This window comes from Netta rufina, assembly GCF_964035555.1.
Source record: "Netta rufina genome assembly, chromosome: 1".
In the NCBI taxonomy this organism is placed as follows: Eukaryota; Metazoa; Chordata; class Aves; order Anseriformes; family Anatidae; genus Netta; species Netta rufina.
Window position 1 is genome coordinate 138176306 of NC_140123.1, and position 24452 is coordinate 138200757.

The window sequence follows — 24452 nt, forward strand, 5'->3', positions numbered from 1 at the left end:
CCTTGCAAAGGGAAGTTTGGCTAGCCATGTATTTTTCTTGCACCAGACATTCAAGTGTACTCTGCAGACTGCCTTGAGCACCTAGGCTCCCTGTATAAGAAAAACAGTGCTCTAGGGGTATATTCACCCACGCTATCCAACAGCAAACATTGAGGATGTTGGGCCTTTTCAGGTCCTTTGGCTCCAGATTTTGAATTGCAGAAAAAAGGGGGGGGAAGGAAGGAAGGAAGGAAGGAAGGAAGGAAGGAAGGAAGGAAGGAAGGAAGGGAGGGAGGGAGGGAGGGAGGGAGGGAGGGAGGGAGGGAGGGAGGGAGGGAAAAAAAAAACAAACACATAAGTTTTCTGAGACCACAGCCTGAAATTCTGTTCTTGACTTCAGTGCCTTTGCTCTGCGATTCCTTCCCTGGCATCAAGGCATGTTTGCACACTCTATCCTCACCAAGGATCATAGCCCTTGTTGAGGTAGGGAAGGGACCTAAATTTCATTCTTGCAGGGTGGCACTGTAACTACTAGGCTGCAAGGCTAGCTGCTCTCCATCTTTCCTTTGAACGTTCTGCTCCATTCTGATTGGAATAATAATAGTAAAAAAACAATAATGGAGCCAGAAAAGAGGAAATGCTGTTGAAATAACTACACAATATATCATAGTTAATGATGCCTAGGACCCAAGCCTCTCTTTTCTCACAGACAAACACCCTTCTCAAAAGACTAACAGCAATTCAACTCCTTCCTTCACTGGTTGCTACTGGATTACATTTAGTACATTTAGGAAGCCCTAAGCACTCATGATATTCTGGAATTAAGTATGTACATGAGATGCAGGGTTTGTACAGTGATGTAGGGTCTTATGACACTATTTCTATGGAGAGAAAATCACTGAACTGCATATTTTAGGAAGTTCTACCCCAAATCAGGGTTTGTGTTCTGGAAGTTACTGTTTATAGAGGATGGAGATCAACTGGTTTACTGACAGGGACACATCATTAGGTGTTTTCTTAAAAGTGATGTTCAGCACTTGGATTACCTGTTAGATTTATCTCTTGGCTAAGCAATATCCATGGAGGAAACCTCAATCTGCATATCAAGAGGACTTTAACCACATAACCTTTCATTGTTTTCAATTTTATTATGTAATTCTGCACTTTTCTAGCTTAAATAGTTTATTTATTTATTTATTTATTTTTTCGTTTTGCTTCCCAGTAATAGGAAGCAAACTGGAAATGATCTGACTAAAACTGAGAAAGCCACTTAGCCACTTCTTCGATAACCCAACTCATGGAGATGTGTGGAAGTTGTCCTTATGCAGTTCTTTTTCTACAGTACAGAGCTGTTCTAACTCCATATTTTGGAGTCAGAACTTTTAAATGATGGACATCATTGCACAGAACTAAAAAAAAAAAATGCCCAAAGACAGTTGTAAAAGAGAGATGAAGTAATCTGTAACCTGGATGAAGATGATTCATGAGGTTTGATGCTGGCACTGCGATCTCTTCTCACTGGGGCTGGTTCCAGTGTAGGCAAACCTGTGGCTGATGTTGTTGTGGTCCAAGTGGAGGACACTCGTCTCAGCAGTCCTGGAGGCAAACTTCTCCGTAAGCGCTAGAGAAAAATCAGTTGCTTAGAGTTTATATAGGCTTATAAAAACATTAAATATGCAGAAGAAAAATGTTGCTAGCATTTGATTAATCCTGCCTGATGATACCTGGTGAGGTACCTTTGGTCTGCATTTGTCCAGGTATTACAGTGCCTGCCTCCCACTGAAATCACCACAGGCTGGTGCTTTCAACACTTAGAGAGTCTTGACCTTCCTCCTTATTTTATGTTACAGAAAAGCTATGCATCCACAGCCCAATGGCCATAGATGTTCAACACTTGGAGGTCACTGGAGACAGTCAGTTTTGACAGTGCTCTTTGGAAATTTTAGAAATGATGTGGCCAAAGGCATGTCATCAGGGCCACAAAGATAAGTGAGGGATTGAAGCATCAGATAGGCTGAGAGAGCCATGATTGTTCAGCCTGGAGAACAGAAATCTTAAGGGAGATCTTACCAATGTGAATAAATACCTAAATGCAAGGAGGGGAAGGAAGATGGAGCCAGGCTTTCTGAAGTGGTATCCACTGACTGAATAATAGGCAGTGGGCACAAAAAATACAGGAAATTCCATTTAAATGTAAAAAAAATAAATAAATTACTGTGAGGATGATTGAACACTGGAAGCAATCCCCAGAGAGGTTGTAGATTCTACATGCATGGAGATATTCAAAACCCAGTTGGACATAGTCCTAAGCAACCTGAACTAGGTTTATTCTAGAGAACTTGCTCCAGGTTCAAACTGCTTGAGCTGGAGAATTGGACTAGATGATCTCCAGAGGTACTTCCAACATCAACTGTTCTGTGATTTAAAATGTCATGAATGTTCAGACATCAAAGAGGCAAGGCAAGAAAGGCTGCAAGAAAAATAAGTTAGGGAAGCTTCTACTTTTTTTTTTTTTTTTTTTTTTTTTCATAGAATCATAGAATATCCTGAGTTGGAAGGGACCCTTAAGGATCATCAAGTCCAACTCTTGACACCGCACAGGTCTACCCAAAAGTTCAGACCATGTGACTAAGTGCACAGTCCAATCTCTTCTTAAATTCAGACAGGCTTGGTGCAGTGACCACTTCCCTGGGGAGCCTGTTCCAGTGTGCAACCACCCTCTCTGTGAAGAACCCCCTCCTGATGTCAAGCCTAAATTTCCCCTGCCTCAGCTTAACCCCGTTCCCGCGGGTCCTGTCACTGGTGTTAATGGAGAAAAGGTCTCCTGCCTCTCGACACCCCCTTACGAGGAAGTTATAGACTGTGATGAGGTCTCCCCTCAGCCTCCTCTTCTCCAGGCTGAACAGGCCCAGTGACCTCAGCCGTTCTTCGTACGTCTTCCCCTCCAGGCCTTTCACCATCTTCGTAGCCCTCCTCTGGACACTTTCCAACAGTTTCATGTCCTTTTTATACTGTGGTGCCCAGAACTGCACACAGTACTCGAGGTGAGGCCGCACCAGCGCAGAGTAGAGCGGGACAATCACCTCCCTTGACCTACTAGCGATGCCGTGCTTGATGCACCCCAGGACACGATTGGCCCTCCTGGCTGCCAGGGCACACTGCTGGCTCATATTCAACTTGCTGTCTACCACGACCCCCAGATCCCTCTCTTCTAGGCTGCTCTCCAGCGTCTCATCGCCCAGTCTGTACGTGCAGCCAGGGTTTCCCCGTCCCAGGTGCAGGACCCAGCACTTGCTCTTATTGAACTTCATGCGGTTGGTGATCGCCCAGCTCTCCAACCTATCCAGATCCCTCTGCAAGGCCTTTCCACCCTCATTCGAGTCCAGAACTCCTCCAAGTTTGGTGTCATCAGCAAACTTGCTCAAAATACCTTCTATTCCTACATCCAGATCGTTTATAAAAATATTGAAAAGTACTGGCCCTAAAATGGAGCCTTGAGGGACCCCACTGGTGACCGCCCGCCAGCCTGACGCAGCCCCATTTACCATAACCCTTTGGGCCCTGCCCGTTAGCCAATTGCTCACCCATCGTATGATGTTTTTATTTAGCTGTATGGTGGACATTTTGTCCAGTAGGATCCTATGGGAAACCGTGTCAAAAGCCTTGCTGGAGTCCAAAAAAATCACATCAGCTGGTTTCCCTTGGTCCACCATACGGGTGATCTTATCATAAAAGGAAATCAGGTTAGTTAGGCAGGACCTACCCTTCACAAACCCATGCTGGCTGGGACCAATGACTGCTTTGTCCCGCAGGTGCGCCTCAATAAGTTCGAGAACCATCTTCTCCATGATTTTACCAGGCACTGACGTGAGACTGACAGGCCTGTAATTGCTAGGGTCTTCTTTCTGACCCTTCTTGAAAATCGGCACAACTTTTGCCAGCTTCCAGTCTACCGGGACCTCTCCAAATTCCCAGGATCATTGAAAAATAATGGAGAGAGGTTCCGCAATGACGTCCGCCAGCTCTTTCAGCACCCGGGGATGAATCCCATCCGGACCCATGGACTTGTAGGGATCCAGGTGGAGTAGCAAATCCCGCACACGTTCAGGGTCAGTTGGGAGTTTGTCATCCCCACCGTCCCGGTCCCCCAGCTCAGGGCACCCTGGGTCCCGAAGCCCATCATCGGCATTGAAGACAGAGGCAGAGAAGGCGTTAAGCGTCTCTGCTTTGCCTATGTCATCGTCTGTGAGGAGACCTTCCCTATCAAGGAGCGGCCCTATGTATTCTTTAGTTCTCCTTTTTCCATTCACATATCTAAAAAAACCCTTTTTATTTTCTCTCACAGACACAGCCAGCTTCAACTCTAGGTGTGCTTTGGCCACACGAACTTTCTCCCTACTTTCTTCCTATTTTTCCTGCTACATCTCCCCAGTTTATAATAAAACTTTCATGACCTGACATTTTGAAAAACTTATAAAAAGCAACACTTTACAGAAGATTTTTCTTGGCCACCTTACATTTTTATTTCATCTGATTCTTCCTTTTCTCCAGTAATAGGACTTGTATTGTTTTTCCAAAGCTTTCAAGACAGACAGATAATAAGGGGTGATGATGTCTTTGTGGAGGATTGTGCCGTGATTTTGTAAGATGTTTTTCTTGTAATTATTATGTCATTTTTATAGTTAAGAACTAAAATAAATGTCTCTGCAATAGAGAGCTTTGACTCTGCAAGAGCGTTAAGAAATAAAATGGAAGATACATGTGGGTCTGAAGCTCAAGCATACAAACAAATATGTTAACATGTTAACTCCATACCCAAAATACTCAGTGTCAGATGATTAAGGTAAAGACCCTAAATCTATATTTAGACACATAAATAAAGGACTGCAAACATTAGTTTTGTGAACCATAATGCATTCAGGTCAGTGAATTCTTCAGTCAAATTACTCCTCTGTAGCATTAACTCATTTCTTCATCCTTCATTTCTCTTTTCACTGAGAGTTATGCAACTACAAACTGGTATGTGTTCACTGTTTGCTCATGTGATGGCAGTGTTCTTCCATGTATTTTTTCTCCTTACAGAGTAGAGTATAGCCATTACAAACATGTACACTAAACTTAACTGGAACATGTGCTTCAAAACCTGTGAACATCCACTTATATACAGTTGCTACACAGGCAAGAAGAGTAATAATTTTCATCATTAAAATATATTTCAAAAAGAATCACAAGTGTTGCAATTCAGATGCCAAGAAATGCTAAAATGAATGCTGTCTGTGACATTTGAACCATCAAATGTTAAAAGCATTTACTGTGCAATATACTTACATTTAATTGTACATGTGAAATCACATGAAAAAAGTATTTCAGTTTGGTTTGGAAAGTGAAATGTAGGCCTCGCAGGACAGCTAATTAGCAATGAACATGCAATACAAACTTCTTCAAAGCTGATATATTCTTTCTAGCTCCTAACTTCCTAAATGTGGATGGTTAACAACATTAATATCCCTGTTGAATTCCTGAGCATTCCTAAAGCCATCTGTCAAAGCAGTAATATATATATTTTTCCAGTTCAGTATTCTTTTTTGTCTCAAGATTATTTCTCATGAGGTCACAATATCTGTCATACTAAGTATTGTGATCTTTTTTGTTTGTTTGTTTGGTATATCATTTTGAACTTGGTCCAAAGCCCACGGAGGTCATCATTAGCAATTTTTTTATTGATTTATACAGGTTTTGCACCCCAGTGAAGGGAAGGAAGAAAAGGCTGAAATTTGTACAAAAATGTAAAATTCCAAACTTCACAGTGGGCAAAAAGGTCCCTTACATTACTGCGAATCCTACATACATTGAGTAGGATTGTCACCCCACACGCAGCGGCTCAAATATTTTGAGTGTGAGGGGAATTTCTCTGCAAGAATTAATGGGGAAGACTTGTGATTTGGATGCTGAAAGGCTTTTGCTTGTTCTGCTCCTGATCATTTTTCTCTCACTTAAGCTCCAACCAACACCCATGAGGAAAACACACACATCATCTGTGTGAATTATCTTTTGTCAAATATCATCTTCTAAAGATGCCTGAATCAAAGCTTAGCTGGCCATGAGTTGAAAGATACACAGGGATTGTCTTGCTATGAAAACCACAGTCTGTTCAACTGTTCATATATTGGAGAGCATGATTAGTGCATAAAATGATAATCTAAAGCAAACAATCAAAAATTCCAGAGAGATCTTCCATTAATCTACTGCTCTCCCATAACAAAAGATCAGAGTTACTGTCCAGTACTTACCTTAGGAATAGCTAGTTTTTCTCCTTTCTCTGGACATTCCTCTGAGTCAGAGCAAGTGTAGTTCTCACTGAAGGACACCAAAGGGTTCACCCTTGGTTTGTGGATGGCCTGGAAGGTTAACTGCGTATTAAGCAGGTTGCTCACTGTTCTCAGCGAAGTGCACACATTGGGAGGCAATGAAGGGTCTGCTAGAAGGTCTGTAATGAGCCCATGTGCTTCTCCCATGACAGCGATATCCACAGTGATGCTGGTACCAGAAGACTGAAGAAAACAAAAGTAGTACAGGTAAGGCAACAGAAATGAGCAACCTCCTGAGCAGTATCAGAGGTAATGGTGAACTCTGTTATCAACTTTTATTAAATCCATTACAAACAGAATGGAAAATTAATAGCATGAAATAATTCTTTAAATAAATTATACTGAATAGATCGAGCATCAGACATAACACTCACAGTCTTTGATGAGTTTAGAATTTTATCATATCTGATTTATCAGCTTTCAGCATCTGCAGCTTACTTAATCCATCTGAATGAATTGTTCAGGCTCCCTACAGATACATAGTCAATGGCCGGGGACTATTTGCACAAATAATTTGTGAGACATAGCTTAGGATGGGAGTAGTCCCTCTTGAAAGATGCTTTTCTACTGTCCACAGAGGGATCTAGGACAAGTAATTTATGTTCAGTGATTATACTTAGATGAAGTAAATGAATCCCAAGCATATTCTGAGATTTTAAAAATATTTCCATGATGTTAAAAAACAGCATTCTTCTCCAACCAAGTGTGTGTTGGGCAGCTATACCAAAATCAAAATAGAGTGAGAATAGAGCGAGAAGTGGACTTTCCAGTTTTTTTTTTTTTTTTTAATTCAGACAGAAGTAATGAGAATAATTACTCTACAGGCTTGTATGACCAGTTCAGGTGGTCCTTAGTCTCCCTTTGGTTTGAAATATATACCTACTTCACATATATCATTTAAAAAGAATTATTAACCAAAGTGATGTGTAAGCAGAAATAGTACCAAGAAGCAGTTTGCACCACTGACATATCTTGCACACCTTACTCAATACATGTACATAATTGTTCTGCACATTACACACTGCAAACCAACTGTGGTCCAGGCAAACTGCCTTCATACATGTAGCCAGGCCATACATCATGCATGTAGGGAATCTAACACAGCTGGAGCACTGGGCTTCCAGCACATGCACAAGAGGCTTGATTCATAACTGCATCTTTGAACTTCTCCAGATTTCCCAACATTCAGCAGCTCTAATTGCCATCCTTCCTGAAACCCAGTAGGGCAATATATTACCACTGAAAGAAACAGTCTATTGCCAAAAGCACAATAGGTGTCAAATCCGTGAATTGACAACTATATGGTACAATTGCAGAAGACTGAGGATTTTTAAAATCCGCTAGGAGGGAGACTGGATCTGTACAGAAGCAGAATAAATAGGAAGGCATCAGGCACATTGTTTGTTGGTTATGAACTGTGAATACAGCAGTGACATTTCAGCCTCACTAGCTGGTGCACTATAAATCACTACAAATTATATGTGGAGTCACTGATTCAAAACGCTCCAAAACCAAACATTTTTCCTTTGCTGTGCTTCTGAAACATAAACCCAGTCCTACTGTTTGGGGCTTTTCAGTAGACATATGTGCAGTTTGCCTGAGATTCCATTCCAGACAATTTTGTACTCATTTGTTTTCGTGTATATCTTAGTGAAATCTATGATACGCTGTTTTCCAAATGGGGAAGTTATGCCTGTGAAAAGAGCATATGGGCTTCTTGGAGTAGCAGGTACATAGCATGGAGAATTGGGCAGACTGCTTAGCAGGAGAGTGATCAGAGTCCCAGCCAGGAATGACTCACCAGCGACATCATTTATGGACCTCACAGTACATCAAAGAACAGCAAAACAGAGCTTTACATAGCTTCACTCTCATGAAAGGCTTTACAAGCAATAGCAGAGCAAGTCTAAGGAAACTGATACATTAGCTAGGTGTAGCTAAACCTCTCCACTCTACCTTCCCAATCACATAGTGTGGGTATCATGTCCTTGGCAATAGCTGTTTCACTCCACTGATCCAGTCCTCATGTCCTACTTCTTGTTCACACAAAGGCAGTATCAGAAAACCGGACTCCACATTCCCCATCCTGTCATACAATCAGAAAAAAACAGCTTCTTCCCCACATTTCTGGTTGATTTTAATTTGCTATCATGACAAAGAAAAGAAACTACTTGATATAATGAAGTGCTTCTTTATCCTACTGAAAAAAAAAATTAATGTCTGAAGTTAATTTAATGGCTCTCTTCATTACTTAATCTCTCAGGAGTCCATGCTGAAGATTCTGGCAGATGCTAAAGAAAATTCTTAAATTAAAAGTCAAGGCTTGGAATAGGAGGAATTAATTATCTATCTTAGCCTCCACCATGTAAAACAGACCAAAGGGGTGAGAGGGAGAATACATCATTCGAAGCGCGATAGAAGCCTCATACTTTCAGCAAAAATGCATAATCTACAGTTTGAAATTCTATTAAGCCTGGAGCCAGGAGTTGTTGACTGCTGATCAGAGATAGAGATTAATACTTCAATGAAGTAAACACGTCTGACTCAGTGGGCCATATGCAGAGGCCCAGATTTTGTGTTGCAGTACTAATATTTTGCAAAGCAGCCAGCATTGTTCTTGTTGATAAGCACCAAGTGGGGCAAGGGAGAGCCTTGCTCTTCTCAATGGTGTATTTCTGCCACATGGCCTCTGACACATGGGGAGGCCTTGAATCCATGACCCATCAGGCTTGCCCAGCTCCAACAATGGGCTCTGCTGTGTTACGTGAGGAGCTGGTGCAGGGGCCACAGGGCCCCTGAACAGGGATGCTACACTCTGGGTCTCCTCCTGCCCTGGGCTGTGTCAGCACCTCACTGCCAAGGACAGCCAGCACTCAGATCAGGTTAGGCACCTTACAAACAGCAACACTGCTGTTGCCCATACCCCTGCCAGGGAAAATAAGTTATATATTGTATTATATATAATTATTATAATTAATATAATATGTAATACATTTATTTATATATAATAATTAATATACATTATAATTTACACTTGATTATTAATATAGTAAATATTATAATAATAACATATAAAATGTAAATATAAGAATATAAAAATTAAAAATATAATAAAAATAACATGATGTATAATTAATACAATATATATAATTGTATATAATTGTATATATTGTACAATTATTATAATATAAATATCATATATTGTAGTACAGTCTTGTCTGAACTACTTGTAATACTAACACACTCAAGCCTTACAGCATATTTTAAAGGAGAAGGATCATGCTTAAATTCAGTTTGAAGAAAAAAGCAGGAAGGACGTCTCTCTTTCACCAGATTCAGTACATTAACACATTAACAACATATGCTAAATTTATAGTTTGTATGCTAAAATGTAATTGAATTGAACCTCTATATAGGAAAATATTTGTTACTGTTATTGTTGTTGTTTGGCTGGTTGATTTCCTGGCAGTTTGAATATTTCATCCATTTCAGAATGAACTTTGAATACTATCAGACTACTCTGACTAGAAAAAATACAGATACTTAAATGACTATTTCCTTAAAACTATTATAAAATGAATGCATGATTTTTTTTTTTTTAAACCGTATTTTTTGATTCTTTAATATAAAACAGCAAATTGCTGACAATTTTAGATTGACATCATAGTATATATGCATATACACCCATGTACAGATATATGTACAGTCTTTTTTAAGGGTAAAAGTGCATAAAAAACACATGCTCAGATTTGATATGTGGTTTTCTATTAATGTGCATAGCCTCTGCATGAACTGATCTGGATTCTTTCCAAACCACTTTACTCATCTAAACACAAAGACCGGATACTTGGGAATACAGGCATGAATAATGTTTGCAACCAACAAAAAACAAACAACCCTCTAACTTGATAAAAATAGAACAAACTGACCAACCAAAAGCAAACACCCGTGCTAAGGTGAATTTTAATTTCACACTGGTGAGTATTCATTTATCAATCTATGCTAATAATTGTGAATTCAGTTTCCTCACAAGCATTTTGGAGAAGGCTGGGTTACTGCTCACTTTGTGACTTCATCCTCACTCTGATTTAAGCGATGTCAAGCAGTGACTAAAACCAAAGAGTTCTAGGGCATGAGAACAAGAAATTGAACAGACAAGAAACAAAAGTAAGACCACATCAACTATGCTCTTTGATAACTAAGTTAATGGATAAAATATGTTCCTTACAATGCTGTAAAACAGTTGGCGTTGTTTTTATTATTTTATTATTTTTATTTTTATTTTATTTTATTTTTCCTTCTATTTTTAAACTGGCATTCAGGTGGGTATTCGAGGCTGTGATACCACCTGGGAATCCCAGTGGATTCCCACTTCTTGTCTGTATTCAGGCTTCATTTTAGGTACAGAAATAAAAGAAAGGGGTTCTGTCCTAAAAAAGTCATATGGATAAAAAAAAAGGTGGCAATATGATGGTAGAAAGCATTACAGAGCAGGGACAGACCCACACACTTCCTAGCACCAGCTGCAATCATCCATGCTTGCATAGGTGAGGGCTTACGGGGAACTTGTAAGAAGTGCCCATGAAGTGCCCATACTACCGCCAATTTACAATACCAAATCACAGGCAGCATGTCCTACTGTCACACTGACAATTTTTGTCAGAGCAGAGAATTTTTATCTTCTAGGAATGTTCTTAAGTGCAATAGGAAAACAATGTTCTGGTAAATTTTAATGATCACTTGGCATTTTCAGACTTGAATAATTCATTTTGGATTCCATAACATGGCTGGAACAAAAACTTGCAAAATTTGCATAACCTTCTGTATGCTTTTATATTACATTTTGCAAAATCCCATTTATTTTCTTCCATTATATTATATTATGCAAAAAAAAAAAAAAATAAAATAAAATCTGAGAATAGTTTTTTACTCACTAGGGGAAAAAGCAGATAAAATTGTGCAGGAAAAAAAAAAAAAAAAAAAAGTAAAAATAACAGAATCCTTTATTCACAAGACCTGATACATAAATTTGGTTTATAAGTTGATCAGTTGACCCACCAGTGAAGCAAATTTGATGTTTTTATATGTAATGGATGCTCTACTGCAAATAAAATTCTGTCCCCCACCTTTCCTCAATTAGTATTCTGCATATGTTTTACATGAAACTGGACTCATCTAGCTTAACTAAAAAAATACTACTCTCTTTCCACCCCACAGTAAAGGATGTCTAACATGACTACACTACACAAAACAGTCAAAATTTAAGCATAATAATAACATAATAATACGAGAAAGGAAAAAATAAAACAGTTATCAAATACAAACCACAAATCATTTCACATAACTTCATGTTAAAAAAATAAAATATTCATTTGCTGTGGCTTGTAGAGGGAAAAAGCATTAAAGGCAGAGATACTGGCCTTTCACCACATTACACTCGAGAACACTCTGTAAGTGAAAGAATGCGGGAGGCAGGAGGAGAAAAAGGAAAAGAGCAGCATCCAGCATATCTTCAATCTTCACACAATTATGAGCAACAATAAATCACAATTTGATATAGTTTCCAAGTCACATCACGAGCAGCCAGGCCAAGCTCTCTGGAAACAAAATTAAAAGCAAATATAATTCTCCATTATTTTAATGTCCACAGAGCGATTTGAAGGGTAAACATGAATTGGCTTCTATGGAAATAATGAATCATTTTAAAGGCGCCACAAACTTAACTACTCCACCTTTCACTGGATGACTAAGGAGAAAAGAAAAGCATGTGTACAATTCTTTGACATTCTGCTTTTCTGCATTTAAAGCTGCAGAACTGCTGTCTTACTCAGACTTCTTATTTTTATTTTATTCTGATCTTGTCCTAACACAAGATTTGTGTTTTTCTCTTTGCCTGTGAACAGTTATGAGATTTCTGATGATCTTTTCTCGTGAAGCATAGCATTTCCACTTCTGTCTGGAGGTGAACATGCCACAAGCTCTGTCAAACAGGCATATTCTTTGGTATATAGAATATATACCAAATATAACACCTATATATAACAAATATAACAGAATATAACACCTTCCTTTTGTCCCAGCATACTGATCAGAGAAAACTTTCCCTAATCACTAATGTGACCACTGATTTTACTGTTGATGCTTTAAAGCACCCAGAAGCCATAAAACAATCTTGTGTGAGCCATAGGGATTACAGTTCTGACCCTGGGTACATGGCATTTGGGCTGGCATCACCATAACAACTGAGCCTTTCCTGGTAACAGTTAAGCTGAACTCTGGTCTGCTCAGGAGGAAATGCTGAGACTAACACACATGGTGCACCTGTAGCCAAAGCACTCACCTGCCCCATGTCATAGGGGCTCCTAGGACCAAAGTGCAGCCAGCAGAAATTTTTAGTAGTAGTTCTGCAGACAGGAGATCCAGTAAAATGGGGCTCACCGTAGGGCTGTATTCTGTGCCCCCTCGGCACTTGCTGCAGTGTGATGACCCTGTTTCCTGACAACAGCCCTGCAGGAGCATGGTCAGCAGCAGACGGACATGCTGGGAGCTATGGGCACAGTGAGGAGCAGGTTTACACTTCTCTCCCATAATCCATCTCTGTGTTAAGCTTCCAGTTAGCTACTACCAAAAAAGGCCACTAATTTGGATCTTCCTCTGATATCCCATCATACGTCGTAACAAGGTTTCTGGGAAGATAGTAATCTTTGGTGCTTCTTCCCATCTGTCAAATTTGCTTTAAACCATCAGACGGCACCATCACATAAGCCTACTTTGTTCAGAAAACCAGTATGAAAACAACACCATTTTTAAATGGCTCTAACATTTAATCTATTCGGACTTTGCAAATCATGAATATGGAGTCTTTCAGAAAGAGGCAGGGTCTGAGGAAGAAACACTTTGCTTCTCTTACAAGATCTGTGGAATGCATCTCAATGTTTACAGCAAACTTCATCAGTGGCTGCAGGCACCATCTTGACATCCTGCACCCCTGTTTTAGGTGGCAACATTCACAGAGCTCATGGCTAAAGCTGACTTAACTTCTTCCATTACAGGACCTTTCAGTTTGTGATAACGTTGTCAGCCAAAAAGCTCAGACTCAACTGGCTTGTGCCAGGTATTTGCCTGGGGTGAATTATTTCAACATTTGAGAAAAATTGTTCAGACATTTACAAGAACACTCTTGGAGTGTTTTATTCATGCTAAGAAATCTTAGTAAACTGATACCATTTAATCTGCAGCAGGCACTGAGTGTGCGTTAAGGCCTTTTGCCTTACCCCGGAAAAAAAAAAAAAAAAAAAAAAAAAAAAAAAAAAAAAAAAAAAAAAAAAGCTCACATGATCTCTGTGGTTGGCCAGAAACCAGCCACCAAACTGCCTGAGGATGCCACTGGCCCTATGTGCGCACACCTCCACACGCTACTCACATGCCTCATGTGCTGTGCACAACATCCGAAGGGGCAAAGGAACAACACATTTAATCCAAAATTGCACTGTCAGTCTCTAGCTCAGACTTACACCTCAATTATTCTCCCTTCTTGCTGAGGGACAAGGTCATGGTAATTGTTATCACTGCAGTGTTAATATAATTGTTATCACACTGCAGTGATTGCTCCTCTTTCCAGTGTCTAGGCTTGGGTGAGCATCTCCCTTGATGGGCCACAGCTGCTCAGAGGGAAGTCTGTATCAGAGCTTTAGCAGCAACATCTGCTTTAAAGCAACAATGTGCAGGAGACTCTTTTGCATATCATAGGTAGTAGGCAACCTGATATTATGAATACTCAGGGGGTACTTTAAAAAAAAAAAAAAAAGAAAAAAAAAACGTATCTTAGAATACATTTAAGTCCTAAGCAGTTTTGGTGCCGTCTGTAATTTTCAAGGGAAACTCACTTCTTGCTCTCAGGTCACCTAAACAAGCTTTATTGGATTTTTAAAATGCAACAAAAGAAAATCTTTTTGCAGTTGTTGGCAAACAAATAAAGACAAAGACAGATGCAAATGCACAAATCATCTCAAGGAGTGGGGTCATTAGTTTTGGTAAGATTTGAGACCCAAAACTAGGAAGCCTGCATCTGAGTGAGTTCACATACTGGATGTAACCCAAATCAATGGAAGAATTCCCCACTGTCTATATCTGACAGAAGGCACCTTAAATTTACCAGTGCCACCAGCACCAGTGTAAAGTAGTACCTAGTTTTCCATGTTCCCTTCTGCCCCAGTGGGACATAAGTATTTCCCCCCATAAGCCACAGAGGGAGGGGGCTAGGGCCTGTCACCCAGAGCTTGAGCTGTTGGTAGCACCACTGCTCTGCAGGACACCAGAACTGTGCAGGGCAAGCTGGAACGAGATGCACTTGGGCTTGGCCTCGAGGTCCAGGGGAAGTCCCAGTTCAAAAAAAAAAGACTCGTGGAGGAGTTTTGGTGACTGTCTGCATAAGGCATTCCACAAGAAGGATCCAGGGTGAGCAGCTCCTGGATGGAGGCAAGAGCACAGGGTGAACTTCCTGGCAAAGAGCCACCATTTTCATCTTGGAAACCTTGTGGAAACTCTTACGCTTATGCTTGATGTTCTCAGCAGAGCCTCAGGGACTCAGTAACCCAATTCCCAGGGACTTTCCATGTGATTTGACTGCCTAAAAACCTTAAACTATCATGACTATCCCAGTCTGAAGAACTATTTGACGATGTAGAGCAGATCACAGAATCAGCCATAAACAGTTGGGGCTTATTATTTAAGAAGTAGACACAACTCCAGCTAAACTCAGAACTTTAAAAATTATTACTTTTCTTTAAAACACAGCAGATGGAAAAAAATAAATTCTAAATGGGGTTCAAATCTGCTTTGAATAACACAGACTGAGGAATACAATTCTGTACTACAGAGACTGTCCTCAATTGTCTTACATTATTGTTCTTCAATTTGTACATCAGATGGTCACAAATTGGTAGCTTGAAGCTGATAGTTTGCATTCATGTGAAGAAAACAGTGACAACTGTCTTCAGTCTCAACTTGAGATGTAGCAATATCAGCTGGCCCAGCAGGAGCAGGATGCAGGGTGCACACGTTGCGGAGGATATGTCATCTATTAATACCTGGTGATCTTACCCGTGTGAGTTTACAGTTCCAATAACCCAACTGCCTGCTTAGCACAGGAAGCTATTTTGATTCTATGGTGAACTGAAACACAGCAGCCAAATACACAGCATGAGTTAAAAAAAGATTTATTGAAAGCAATAATCACCATTCTGCCTCCTGCCTACTAACTAATCCTCCCACATTTTCAACTTGACAGTCTCAGTTACACTAGAACAAAGCCAAAGGAACTGTATACTCCTGTATTTTATCCCTTTCAAAATATCTCAGCCTCTTTCAGGATGTAGCTTGGGAAGTGACATCACAATTATCAGCAAGTTGCAGAAATACATATGAAAACTACCCCATCTAAAAGTTCATGTCCACCTCAGTCCTTCACCATGGACATTAAGCATAACAGTATGATTAAATACCACTAAAGCAATAATGCAAATATATTAAGATAAAAGTTTTTGTTTGTTTGTTTGTTTGTTTGTTTGTTTTTTGGGGGGTGGGGGGCGCTTTCAGAGAATTGCTACGGAGAGCATCGCATATGTTCTTAAATACTAGAAGTGAGCTGGCATAAATTGGGGAAGAAATCAAGCAACTGGGGAAAAAAAATTGAACTCTGAGGTTTAAAGAACAATTCAATGAGTCTTGCAAACCAGAATAAAACAAAAATTAGAATCTAGAAAATCTTCATCACTGAAGTTGCAGTTAAAGTGTCTTTAAAGTTCAGTTTGTTCTTTCTGAAATTATGACAGGGATTTGGAAATTAGCCAACTGTGTATCTTGTGCTGTATTTTGCATGTGCTGTAGGAAAAAGAGCAGGAAGATCTCATGAAACTCTTCAGGCAGACAGAACACTAATGATATTTAGTGGCTGAGTTTTCAGAGTGCTTTCACTTAAACCAAAGGCAGGCATAGATACTCTGAACTTTTTGAAAAAGATAAAATCTGAGGTTATGAAAATCAGGTGATTGCCTCACTGTAATCAAATCGGTCAAATTTTAACACTATTTCCTTCTCCATCAGTCCTCGTGGTTTGCATTATTTTATCTCTCCTGATTTAGAGTGCTCACACTAATACCAGTCAAATAACCATCTAGCCTCCTCCTCCTCCTCATGACTTAGTCACTAATGAACTCTGTGAAAAGAATTAAACATTTTTCTTTAAGACTCAGCTTTGGATTCTTACATTATGACTCATTCAAGACAAGCATCTTTTACCTTACGGACTTACAACCACCAAATCCTCCATCATCAGCACTGAAGAGTTGAGATTTCTCTCAAGAACAAGCTACTTCAACATCCAAAGCCAGGACATGCAAATGGCACACTAAGCATGCACTCACTATATGTGAAAATCACCTACCTCTCCTCAATTACATATAGGAAGATACTTCAGTAAAGCAGCAGATCAAAGAAGAGAGAAACAGTAATTCATGTACAAGAAAAACAAAACACTATCCTTTACATGTCTTCCGTGATGTTTAAATGATTTTCTGTGCTTAACACAGATACAAGCTGACAGACCAGCAAGCCCTGAAGACTGTTTCCAACCTACTTCATTCTTGACCTGCAAGGATTTACTTAAAGACACACTAGGTTATTTTATACTATAGGCTTACTTTGCCTTTGTTGTCACAAATGAGAAAAAACATTTCCATGCTGAGATATAAGGTGTACAGCTGATCACAGCAAGAGGTCAATGGCTGCATAAAATGGTCGTTTTCAGTCCAGAGTTACTGTTCTGGCCTACAATCTATGACCCAGATGCTAAAGGCTCTGTGACTTTCTAAGAAACCTCATCAATCTTTAATTTCTTTTCTGAATCTGGTGACTGATTAGTTCTGGGTTAGCACAGTTTTAGTCTAAATAAGGACCTCCTTTCCTTTCAGCTGGTGGCTTTTAGGTTGTGAACATCTCTTGACTTACACTTTAGACAAAAAAAAAAAAAAAAAAAAAAAAAGAAATAAAATGCAGATAATAACCCTACTTATTATATGTTGATTGCTTCTCAATTCTAATTAGAGATTCATCCATCTGCGCTTCTGATTCATGAACATCTCACCATACCGAACTCTGAGCACCTGGCTCAGGATCTCCACTTTTTGATGAGGGTCAAAACACTTCTATGCTTGGAAAGCTTGGATTCAAATTCACGTCTAAATTTAGCAGCATTGGCTTCTCATTTACAAGAGACAACCAAAGCCATAGAGACCAAAAAGCAGATCATGAAGCATTTGTGCTTACACTGGCAATCCATCTAGACAACGATTTCTACAAAATCATTGTAAATTTCTACACTGACTTACGCTTTCTTTTTGGATGTAGGTGTTAAGAAAAAAAAAATCAATTGTGGTTATACATGTGACACATGTTATTTAAAATGTTAAATTTTAAAATGTTAAATGTACACATATTACTTAAGATATTAAATCGCTTTGCAAAGTTGAATTTCAGTGATTCATCTGAATATACTCCAGTAAGAAATGAATGATGATACATTAGTGAGTGCAAAATAAGCCCTTATGATTACTGAACAGATTAAGTAGGCTGAATTTGGTGGGACAAGATGACCCACTGAAACCCCAGCAGCAGGACTTTTTCTGAGAAGCATCACAATAGAAATATCAAAATCACATTTAAAAGAGAACAGGTGAATGCTTAAGATATTGCTTCCTTCTGAACACACTGCCCATACTCAGGCAAGCAGCCTGCTGGTACTCATACTCTGGTACAGGTGAGGCTTGTAACACTCCTACCTCTGCTGACGCTGAAGAACCATGTGCTGCTACGGTGAAGCTAACTATCAAGTCCTACATTACCACAGAGTCAACTCAAAATAAATAGCACCGTCTGATGGGTAAGTCACCTGCAGCACTGACATCTATTACTTTTCAGACAAGTAATAAGGTACCTCTGCCAGGAGGCATGCACATGCAAGTACATGCTGAACCATGCATTTCAGAGCATGCAAATTTTGCTGAGGGTGGCAGCAGCACAGAGAGTATACTACACTGCCCAGGCAGCTGGCACACAGCGTACCACACAGGTACCAAATCCTGAGGGGTGAAGCCCACCAGTGGCAGAAGAGAGGTCCTATACACAACCTAGCCACCAGCTACCACTGGGTGCGTCAGTGTAGTGATCTTGCATCAACACAGTTCATCTGAATGCAAGAAAAATAACAAGTGTGGAAACCTAAAGAACTATGGAGAAGTATAGAGAATACATAAAAGCAGGACAAGGGATCAGGAGGAAGAGGGAGACATATTGATAGGTTGAAATCAAAGAGGAGGACACAAGGAGGGCTACTTTCAAATCAGCTGGCATTAGTGCCTTAAAACCACACAGAGCTTCATGTTTCCTGGCAGATGGGTTAAAAGGCTGCTCTGAATTTTTAAAAGGGTGTGTAGGAAGGCAGTACCAACATGTAAATCTCTCCTTTATCATTGAAAATCATCTATTTGAAAAGGTGTATCAGTAGCAAGTTTTGGTAGTTTAACTCACCAGGAATCTTACTAATCAGTGGACTTATTACTGATCTGTTTGCTGATAACACTTCACTTTCAGTCACACAAATTTGCCACAGAGCTGTCTTCCACAAAGAACAGTGTCCTGAGAAACTAGAAACTGGGTTTCAAACTAGGCAGCTCAAGTGTTCTCACTTTATTGACAACTTTATTGTCAGTATTATGTACCATGACAGAAAGGTACTGGCTTGGGAATTTCTGACAACTTAAAGGGCTTATTTTAGCTTTGTTTCAGCAAAATTTAAAACATTTTTTATTAAAATATAGGAATGGGAATTCATTTCAACTTTGCAAAATTTAAATCTTCACTTTGAAAATGTTGAAACAAACTTGCTTTTATTTTATTTTATTTTATTTTATTTTATTTTATTTTATTTTATTTTATTTTATTTTATTTTATTTTATTTTATTTTTTAGTTTCATCCGGAAAGATTATGACTTCTTGTCTGCAAAACAGCCTGGTACCCACATTCGCACTTTTTACCACATCAGACTTCTGCAGTGCCTTAGTGTGTCGCTCACATTCACAGGTTCATTGTTGATTTAAATAGGACTGATCCATAATGGTCTAGATGCTGAAGATGACTTCAGTATTCTGGTTTGCTAAGAGTAGTGACCTAGTGTAAGATATTTAATTAGAAGTCTCCCTCCACAGTCAGCTTAACTTTAAGAGGTGACTCAGAGTAACAAACACGTAAGACCACTTTGATCACAAAGAAACACTTGACTTCCTACCATTTACCTTGTTGAAGAGCCATGTACATCTCTCACTGCCAAGCTTTATGTAATCATATTTGTTAACCTACTGAAACAGACAATGAGCCAAATTGTTTGCCATACAGTACTCTAACAAAGCTGATGAAGTATGTGCATTTAGTCTTCCTACATCTGCATTATCTCCCTGACTGCTTCAGTCTGAGTCTGACTGGTGGTCCCAGACACCCCTTTTATTCTATTAAAGTTAAAAAAAATATATAAATAAGTCTACTGACCAATTCTCTCTGCATACACCTCTGCTGCTCCTAATGCATTAGGTGGGATTTGGGGCAATAAAATAAGGAATCAAAGTTCTCCAGAAAGAATAAAAAAATAATAAAAAAATGAGTTAATTATTTGTTCTTTTAAAAGAACAAATTCTTAGCAAAATGCAGATTCTTGTAATTCCCAACAAAATGCTAATACAGAGCAGGAAACATAAAACAGTAATGCTCACACTGTGAAGCACTGGCATTTTGCCAGTAACATGAAGCCAGCCCTTAATCTGAATATGAGTTTATTTGTATCCATCTCATCTTTTATTGCAAGCAAAAATGGCTGTAGAGAGCAGAAACATTCTATCTGATATTACAGCCAAACGAAATAACTTCACCAAATTAAACATGCTCAAAAATTATCCACTTGCCCTTTTAATCTTCACCGATAGATCAAAGATATATGGTGGATTTCCTGTCAATAAAATCAAGGTGGCATAAGAAGGCAACACGATGAGGTTCCTCTTTGTTCTTCTTTTTAGGAAAGATGCTTTCAATCAGGAAGGGATTTCTCTGACATGATACAAATATGCCTTTAAGCCATAACTAACTGTCTAATGATCTAATTCTATACAGACTCAAAGTAATATACTCACACTTAAAGACATTAATAACTCAGTTTAACTTGGGGGATGGGACTTAATTGGAAAGAAAGGAATTAACATTTAGCTGGCCTTTTTATAAACAGAGAAAAAAAATGTAAATCAAAAGCTGTCTCTAAAGGCTAGCTAATCCTTTGTGTATAAAGAGAACCAGATGAGCCCATGCCAGTTAAGAACAAACAGACAAGTTGCAAATAGGACTTCATATTTAACTCCAAAGCCTGATTTGTGTGGATTTAGGTGTACTTAGTAACCAGGCAAAAAAGATAAAAATCTCATTCTAACTCTATGTATGATTTAGGGGTTTCTTCTCTCCTTCAAGGGCTTGCTTATGTGATCAGCCTAAATGAGAAGCAATTAAAAGATGTTTTGCCAAGTCAACAGTACAAATTATTTTACATAAAACCCTTCCACTGACATACTTCTAACCACACACAGTAACTATTTTTGCTTGTAAAATGACGTTCATTTAGGTCTATATAAACTATTTATGAATACACCTTTAGCACAGCACAATGTTTCCTCCATGCACTGAGCTGACAGCAGAGCAAAACCCCACATGGCTCCAGAAAAGCTGTCTGGCCTCTGCTTCCCCTCCTGCAGCAGCAGCAGCAGCGACGGTCCAGACACCAGCCCTTTGTTACTGATGAGAATGTAAAGAGAAAGGAGATCAGAGCACAGGTCATCTGCTGGAATGGAGCCACTGCCTCGTTTGTAAACTGAGTGATGCCAACTGGGAGCTCCCAGTGGGATGGAGTGAGGAAACCTGCAGTGTCACTCCTCTTTCTGATGGTCGCTGGCTCCCAGACTGTCCGCTGGTGTCAACAGAACAGGAAAAGGGGAGAGGGGGCTATGTGGCACAAATATGAGGACATCCAGCTGCTGATGTGAAAAGCACAATGGGAGAAGGGGATGTGAGCTTCACAGAGGGCATGACAGCGAGAAATTTGTGGAACAGCTGGTTTAAATACGCAATCAATGCTAAAGCACAGATACTTCCATAAATAAACACACCACAGCACCTGGATACCTGATGCTAGGTAACTGCTTAAAAGGAGTCAGGTCTTCAGAAAGGGTACAGCATAACGACAGCGGTGCAGCTGAGCAGAACTTTTAATACATCCCGTTACGATCATGCAGTTTTATGTGTGAAAAAGCCTTTCCTAGGGATCAGCAGATGGCACTATTCTTCTTTCAAATCGTGACTTCACCTCTGCTGTGCACATACCATGCTACCATCGTTTTGGGAGGAAAAAATTCTTAATCCTCTTTTTTTTTCTTTTTTTCTTTTTTTTTTTTTTTCCCGCTTTAATATATAAGTATTAGTCCAGTAGCCTCTTACAGTTTTCATTCTTTCCAATGATCTTAAAAACCTTGTATAAACAACATAGAAATCACTGCATCTGGGGGACATGGAGGGAATCTCATAACATTTTCAACTGACCCTCATGTAAAAATGTTCTGCAGTAGAAGGATTACAGATATTTCTGTAGGAATACGGAACTCCCCAGCAATAAATGCAGTGCTTGACAACTGTATTAAGAAAGCAGAATGTCTTTCAAGAAGTAAGTCAAGGATAGCATATACATACACAAATATATCCTTTTACCCTCCATTTCTTATGTATTCTACCAGAGCTGCTAAAGATGCTAAATTAATAATTATGCTGTGTTTAGTAAGAAAGCATTCCCTAAACTTGGTTGAAGATTATTTTACTTACTTAGTATTTATCTGTTTATTGTAAAATAGAGCTGCTGAGAGTATCCACAAACAAATTGTATTGGAGGATAGAAAATTAAATAATATTGCAAAAAATGATAATAATGAAACAATACAAAAGCTGAAAGAGTGCTTGCCTGTGCATGCTCATGTAAGCATGATTTATGTCAGCTTCGTGGATGTGGTTTTCAAGAAGATATGAACTGTTTAGCACCAAGTTTGCTATTACATACAAGGCTCCAGTGGCTATGGAAGCAAATCCAGAATGCAGATGACTTGGAAGTACAGAAAGGGCACATTAAAACTGAAGTCTCAAAACCCTCTCATCCTAGACAGGTATTGTGTTTGTTGTTGTTGTTGGTTGTTGTTGTTTCTTCCCAGTCCACCAAAGGACTCATCTGCACTCAAGAATTTATAAATTGGTAACTTTAGGGGCAAATTTACCTGCAGATTGACTCCTCTAACTTCAGCTAGTATCACAGAAGAACTGAAGTTTGCCTGCTATGCTTGAGAGTTGAATTCCCTCACAAATTATTTTTTTTTTGTTTTTCTCCAAGCAACTCCCCCCCCTTTCAGCTCCTAGAAGTTGACAGGCTGCTTCCTGTTCCATGATCTGTGAATCATGATGCAAATGCCAATTGCTACTCCCCTGTGAAATTAAATTAGGTATCAGAGCACAGCATGAGCAATAAGTTTCCCTGTGATGCCAGCCCTAAAGAAACTGTGCTCTCTCTTCCCCCAGCTGAAGAATGGAGTTCTGAAAGCAAGGTCAAGTTGGTTATTACTCTTTGTAGTCTCCAACCTCCACCAGTCTGCTCAGAGCCAGCTTAAAATAATTTCTCCACTTCCTAGTCATGAGTATAATGGTACCAAATTTAAAGAGTCCAATAATTCACTATATTTATTTGTGTGTTCCTCTGTAACCACTTAACACCATGTGAATTGCAGCAATGCTTAACATACACAGAATACCATGATAAATCACCAGAACTTAGTGCATGTCATACAGCTGGAAAATTGGTAAGACAAGGGTAAGCAATATTAACACATGGCTTATTGAGCAGAAAAAGGGGAGTATATGCGATGTTGCTGTTTCATGCCTTTCAATAGCACTTTGTTAAGCTATAAAATATTCACACTTGGAAAGATCATAGGGTTATGTTGCCCTGTATTATTATTTTTTCAGACTGATGCCCCTTGGTAACTTACACACATCTTTGACACTGCAGTGTACTCTGAGCAAGGAAGCACCATGGGGGAAATTGAAAGTGGTAGAAAATAAAACAGTAATGTATGACAAGCTGGTTTGAGAACAAAGATTATTGCACATACTGGAGCCTTTGGAAATCTTGCATTGGTTTAGAGGAGATTCAAACTGTGCTTGAGTCTAAACCAGACTACTTTGCCTCCTTTCTGCATCACCACAGAGCCCATGGGATCCAGCCACTTGCTTCATGGAAAAATAACAAGTGCTCCCACCTTGCATTTCTCCTTCCTTTGTCCTGAGAAACCAGTTCAAGGACCAGACTGGTCATCTGCAAGAAGCATGAGGCCTCCACAGCCTTCTTCTTCAATATCTAGTCTAAGCAGGCTTTCCCTTCCCCAACATCCATGTGCTCCCCTGTGGGTTTTGTGGGTTCATCCAGGATCATTTCCCAAAGGGCTCAGTCCCCTGGAAATCTAATCACAGTCCTTCTCTTCTGGTTTAGCTGCCAGACAAGGGCTGCTGTCGGAGTTACCATGTCAGCAGGAGATCGTTGCGGACTTCAAACTCTGCAAGGTCCCCTGCACAGCTACTGTAGGGATGGCTCAAGCACAGTAAACTAAATTGGTTTTATGTACATCTTGTGCATCTGGTACTGAGTTACCAGTCATCTCTAAAGGATTATAAAAGGACTAAGTTCCATGTCAGTGCATAGATCATGTCAGAATCCATACTCCAATGGTATTGTCTGAAAAATTCAAAATCTAAACTTAAATAGCTGCTCTTTGCTGCTAGTGCTTATCACAGTGTTCAGCTTGCACATTTGTTCTGCAAGTTACTGAGTCACCTGCATCTGAGAGACTATTAAATCACCTCAGAGCCAAGCCATAGGTCTGTTTATTGCCCTAAGTTCTCAAAAGTATCCTTCTGTCATTAAAAAC

At 39.5% G+C, this 24452-nt stretch overlaps 1 protein-coding gene across 1 annotated transcript in view; it reads right to left on the bottom strand.

The window, feature by feature from the left end:
- PDE3A (phosphodiesterase 3A) overlaps nt 1-24452 on the bottom strand; it is a gene marked incomplete at its 3' end in the record, with an annotated part of 95843 nt that overhangs the window by 38118 nt on the left and 33273 nt on the right. Inside the window, exons 2-3 of the mRNA XM_084286563.1 lie at nt 6270-6530; nt 1446-1600 (exon numbers count right to left, since the gene is read on the bottom strand). Of these exons, the coding sequence (XP_084142689.1) occupies nt 1446-1600; nt 6270-6530 (416 nt within the window). The remainder of the gene's footprint in view (nt 1-1445; nt 1601-6269; nt 6531-24452) is intronic.